Here is a 6,000-nt window from a genome sequence, read left to right as displayed (position 1 = left end):
TTAAGGCATGGTTAACATTGATGCCGGTTACGACGAAAATGGTGGTTGTGGAAGTGTTGGTTCAATCATAAGAGATTGCTCTGGAGGTGTGCTGATAGCAGCTCATAGTTTCGTACCACATCTTGTTGATGCTCCGATGATAGAGGCTTATGCGCTGAAAGAGGGATTAATGCTAGCTCAGCATATAGGGTGCAACCGACTAATCGTTCAATCGGATTGCATGGAAGTGGTACAAATTATGAAAGAGGGAGGCTTCTCCGCAAATTTGGCAGCTGCAATATATGATGATTGCAATATCATCTGGAGTGGGTTTCAAGATATATCTATTGAACACTGTAGCAGGGGAGGCAAATCAGGTGGCTCACAATTTAGCTAGAAGAGCTCAGCAATGTAAACAAGTTATATTTGGGTTGATGAGCCCCCTAGTTTTATTTTAGACTCGTTGATGAACGATGTAACTATTTTGATTGAATAAAGCTTGCCGTATTGTATCAAAAAATAGAACAAAGATCAGATTACGACGAAGAAAAAATTAGGCAAGCAGACTGGGACAAAAACAAAACTCTATGCATGTCGGAAGCCAGGTCATTTGCCCCTGCAGAAATCCAGAGTTGACTTGTTTCACGACGGCACTATGCAGCAGGGGGGCATCTTCCTCCTGGTCCTTGATAAACACGGGAGAAGTCGGGGTTTCGTGTGGCAGCACGTTTAGGACACACGGCAGCTAGATCTTGTCGGCTTAAAGAAAAGCCCAGCAGCTTTGTTTTAAACGTGATCCAGTCACTAATCTCGTCAAAATTAGCGACGCCGACACATGCCGACGTGGCACTAGATCATTCCGGCTTAATTAGTCTACCTAACGCGCTCTATAAGATAGCATAGGAGTAGTAACACACGCCACATGCTCGGTGGTTAACATTTAAGCCTAGGCTGTCAGTACTGGTGGGCGGGAGTGGAGGGATCAACACGCGAGGAGAGGAAGGATGACGTGTAACCGGATAAAGAGAAAGGTGACCCGAGGCCGAGGTGGACACGTGAGCTCCTCATCCTCCTCGGCCCAACCAACCGGTCCTGGTCCTGGACGGACGCTGCCAATTGTTTTTATTTTTTTTATCTCGCGGTCCGACGCGCGGGTGACGTGTGCCCCGCGCCCATGCCGTGCCAACCTTATCCCTATCCGCCCGTGCCGTGCGCAGCGGATCGGATGGATCCAACCGCGAGCGCGTACTTACCGCACGCGAGGTGGGGTGGGGTGGGGCCCGTCTCGACAGTCTCAGCGGCAGCCTGAATCGCGGGCCATGACACGCGCCAGCCGGCGAGGGGCGTGGGTGTACGAGCCCGCACTGCTGCGCGGCACGTCGTGTCCGCTCGGGTGGACCTGTGTCGTGCAGCGAGCCGTATGATGGGCAAGCTGTTTTCTTTCTCTCTCCCAGATGAGCCATGGGTGATTGATTATACCGGCCGGTGTTTCTTCAAAAAAGAAAAAAAAAAGATTATACCGGCCTGCAGCTAATTGCCACGCGGCACGATCATCCATTAGTCATCCACTCATTTCTCCCACGACTCGACTTGATGGATGGATGATGCTGTTTTTCTCAATCGATGGGGACAAATTAAAGTCCGTGTCACATCGCCTCAACATCGGAGGTTTGGTTTGGTACAAGACGTCGTCGTAAACCAGACGTGTACAGTAGTGGATACGACCAGGGTCCCCGGGAAACAGCAGCACCCAAAAGATAGCAAACCACGGTTACACGGGCGCGCTGCTGGGCTGGGCAGCAGCCCACCGGATTCCCTTCCCAATTGGGAGCCGGATTACGTCATGATCTTATCCTCTTGGGACGGACCATCCCTTCCTTCACATCAGCAGGCAGCAGCTCTCACTCCCAAGCCCCAAGTTAAACAAGCCGTCACGCTATAAGATCCGGAGCTCCGTTCCATTCCAATTCCCCATTCAGATCCGCCACTATTCTTCTTCATTTCTTCTTCCACAGCTAGCTAGCTAGCAGCCGGTGGGTGCAGCAGCAGCAGCAGCAGCAGCAGGACACCGATCCGCCCGACTACAAGCAAGGATGCTGGCCATCTTCCAGAAGCAGGTGGCGCACGCGCCGCAGGAGCTCAACAGCCCCCGGAGCGGCGGCGCCGCCAAGCCCAGGAGCCCCGACGAGATCCTCCGGGACTTCCACGCCGCGCACCCCGCCGACGCCTTCTCCACCTCCTTCGGGGGCGGCGCCGCGCTCGCCTGCGTCGGCGCGCGCGCCTGCCCTGCTGCCGGGGCCGGCCACCACCAGCGCATGTTCTGCGGCCTCGACGACATCTACTGCGTCTTCCTCGGCCGCCTCGACAACCTCAGCGCCCTCATCCGCCAGTACGGCCTCTGCGGCAAGTCCACCAACGAGGCGCTGCTCGTCATCGAGGCCTACCGCACCCTGCGCGACCGCGGGCCCTACCCCGCCGACCAGGTCGTCAAGGACCTCGCCGGATCATTCGCCTTCGTCGTCTTCGACAACAAGTCCGGCGCCGTATTCGCAGCCCTGGTAGGCTGGTACCTTCTGCTGGCTCAACTTCGATCGTCGTACGCGACTGATACATAACCAAAAAAAAATGTGACGCATGCAGAGCGCCGACGGCGGCGTTCCGCTCTACTGGGGCATCGCGGCGGACGGCTCCGTGGTGATCTGCGAGGACCGGGAGATCGTCAAGCGCGGGTGCGGCAAGTCGTACGCGCCCTTCCCCGTGGGGTGCATGTTCCACAGCGAGGGCGGCCTCAAGAGCTTCGAGCACCCCATGAACAGGCTCAAGGCGATGCCCCGGGTCGACAGCGAGGGCGTCATGTGCGGCGCCACCTTCAAGGTCGACACCTTCACCAAGATCAACTCCATGCCGCGCGTCGGCAGCGCCACCAACTGGGCCGCCGCATGGGACGACAAAGCCATCTAGAGCTGCTAGCTACTAGTAGAACATCATATCTTTTCACTCTCTCTTTTTTTTTCAATCAAATCAAGAGCGCCGCTGCTAGCCATGTGCCCTTTCTTTCTTGTTTTCTTCCTTCTTCGTCGCCCGCTATATATGCTAGCTGCTGCTTTAATTTTTCCTTCCGATCCACTACACTAATGTATCTCAAGACCACGTACGGAAGCATGCCGCCTTTGTTTTACTGCCTGATGTCGTCCTCTTCCTCCTTGTGTTGGCACATTGTACATTTCCCTGTGCTTGTGGACTTGGCTGTTGAACATGATCAATAACAGTTTGTTTGCCTCAATAATCTTATGTAACTTACTGATGTTTAGGCGTTTAGCTTCTGTATGTAAGGTTTATATTTTTATTTGTTATTATACTGATTGAAAGGCCACGGGGGGCAGTGAGATTAGATTTGGGAATGAATTTAGGCACTGTTAAGATCCATTAACCAGTGGGAAAGTACAAGTTAGCCAATTAGCCAGCCCACTATTTAAAATGGGCGAGGTCGTTGCCAATGCCAAGAAGTAATACCAGTCGGGCCTAGCCTAGAGGACAACAAGCCCATGTTCTTCCCTCCGCTTAGGCCCATTTTAAATCCATTAGGTTAGGCGGCTGGGCTGCGCAGGTCCCTGGGCCGGCTGTTAGTGGGCCGGCATTGGGTGGCGCGGCTCCGGATCCTTGTGGCCGCCTAATTAATTGTGTTTGCTCCTCTCAAAAACAAAACAATTGTTTGCTAACTAGTAGTATTAATTAATCATGAAAAGGTTAGGTCGCTGCTGCTGCTACCATTACCAACTACCATCACAACTAACATTTTGTCAGAGGCAGAGATGATCCAGGAAAGTTGACGCCGCCGCAGAAAAGAAGAAAGCTCTGGTTTGCTTCAGATTTAAAACGCGTGGAAATCAACCCCAAATCTCAGCCCTCTCTCTGACCCCAGATTTGTTCAACGCACAGCCTGAGCCAGGTGGCAGAGGACACGAACTGCAGCTGTTTACTGTATTTCAGGCAGCACACGAACACGCGTGCGGTTCCGAAAAGTCAGGGCGACCCGCGGTGATATCTTGCAGGACCACCAGACAACAGCCGGCCAGGCCTGAAAACACTGTCAATTGCAGCAAGCGTCCAAAGCCGGAACAGCGGGCGGCGGCGACTGTTTCCCTTCTTCTCGAGATTCAGAAACGAACGGTCCCTGGGCTTGTATAGATCGCAATCCGTAAATCCCGTAGACGTAAAAAAACACCACATCGAATATTTGAATATATATATGGAGTACTAAATAAAGTTTATTTACAAAACTTTTTGCATAGATGAGCTGTAAATCGCGAGACGAATCTAATGAGCCTACTTAATCCATGATTTTGTAACAGTGATGCTACAGTAACCATCCACTAATTATGAATTAACCATAGATTAATTAGCATCATTAGATTCATCTCGCGATTTACAACCTATCTGTGCAAAAAATTTTATAAATAGATTTCATTTAGTACTTCAAATTAGCAAAATTCCATAAAAAAAATTACGTTTCGTCTAAACACCATGTCCGTTCCAACAAGCATCTTTATTTACTACTCAAAAAAAACAAGCATCTTTATTTGATCTGCGACAGCGCAGGGGTAAAATGTTTCTTGTTTGACCTGTCCGGCTACCTAGCTCAACACCATTTTAGTAATGAAACTATTCAACACCTCCATTTTGACTGCCACGTAGCTAAATTTCTATGGAGAGTTGTACAGTTTGCTTTGAATTTAAATCCACATCATAGCATTACTCATTTATTTAGTAATTGGCTTAGGGGGGTTGGAACCAAGTTAAAAAGATAACTGTTAGTAGAAGCATCTGTTTTATGTTGGATTATTTGGCTTAATAGGAATGATATGGTGTTTGACAAATCTCCAACTAAAACTTATATGCAGTTACTTTATCGAGACATCCATTGACTCAGATTTTGGGCACAGCTACAAAGACGTGATGAAGACAAGAAGGTGTTACAGAAGGCATGTCAAATTATGGAGGTTTTGATCATGCAGTTCTTTGCCAACCATAGATGGAAGTTTAGTAATAGAATTTGCTCTTAATAAATGTCTTCATCAAAACTTTCGGATTGGCTATTAGTCTTATCAGTGTTCTCGCATACGGATGTTTTGAAAAATTTGTAATAATCAGGTGTAGCCTCTTTTGAGGTTAAGGCTGGATACTCTCTTTCTCATTATCTAAAAAACCTAGCCCAACACCGGTAAAATGTCTTTTTCTTTTCTTTTCCAACGCAGTGAGATGCGATGCGATGCTTCTCACCTGCTTCATTCCCTTTTCGCGCCGGACCGAGCAGTAAAGCACAAGGAATAAACATGGCTGCTGACAATCGGTGCCGGAAGAGATTCTCGTCACGCCATCTGAAAACGGAGCAAGATAGTTTTGTCCTGCATCCCGACTGACTAATAAGCAGGGGAAAAAGAGCGGGGAATGAATATACACTACTACTCCGGTTTGAATGTGTACTGGTGTTCTAATTTGAATTTCTCTAACTTTAACTAAGTCTACAGAAAGTAATAGTATATATCAGCACCTACTACAATGCCAATCAAATATATTATCGTAACATATTTTATAGTGGCTGGTGGGTTTAATTAAATTAATTTGATTTTGTACATATTAATGCATTTTTTAAGAAAAACTTAGTCCAAATTTATTAATGTATTTTATAGCTAGAATGTGAATGGAGTATATATCTAGCAAGTAGCGACCATATCCATTCCCATCTGGCTCGTGCCATGACGATAATCTTTAAGACCAGTCTCAGTGGGAGTTTTATTGGCATAATTATCTAGATTGAGAACTAGATAATTGTACTAGATGAGTTTTATGGTGATGAAACTCTCCTCACATCCCATAAAACTCTATCATTCTCTCTCTTTGTTATGTCAGCAAAATTGATGGTATTTAATATCATGAAACCCTGCATGAAACTTCCATTGAGACTGACCTAATCTCTCTTGTATACATATCCACAATAGCATTGCAGTAGGATAGAGATCC

General features: G+C 48.1%; 1 protein-coding gene across 1 annotated transcript; it reads left to right on the top strand.

Annotated features, from left to right (window-relative positions):
- Positions 1-1,778: 1,778 nt before the first annotated feature.
- LOC120642132 (stem-specific protein TSJT1-like) lies at positions 1,779-3,262 on the top strand. Its single transcript, XM_039918545.1, has 2 exons — positions 1,779-2,537; positions 2,620-3,262. The coding sequence occupies exons 1-2, from the start codon at positions 2,073-2,075 to the stop codon at positions 2,938-2,940; spliced, it is 786 nt and encodes a 261-aa protein (XP_039774479.1). The 5' UTR covers positions 1,779-2,072; the 3' UTR covers positions 2,941-3,262.
- The last annotated feature ends 2,738 nt before the right edge of the window (positions 3,263-6,000 follow it).

The sequence above is a fragment of the Panicum virgatum genome, chromosome 7K (assembly GCF_016808335.1).
Source record: "Panicum virgatum strain AP13 chromosome 7K, P.virgatum_v5, whole genome shotgun sequence".
NCBI classification, from domain to species: domain Eukaryota; kingdom Viridiplantae; phylum Streptophyta; class Magnoliopsida; order Poales; family Poaceae; genus Panicum; species Panicum virgatum.
The sequence above is the reverse complement of the archived record's forward strand: the minus strand, read 5'-3'. Positions and strand labels throughout refer to the sequence as shown.

Coding starts and splice junctions, on each gene's coding strand:
- LOC120642132 (XM_039918545.1), top strand. CDS start 2,073: ATGCTGGCCATCTTCCAGAAGCAGGTGGCGCACGCGCCGCAGGAGCTC. Junction 2,538..2,619: donor GCGCCGTATTCGCAGCCCTG/GTAGGCTGGTAC, acceptor TGACGCATGCAG/AGCGCCGACGGCGGCGTTCC.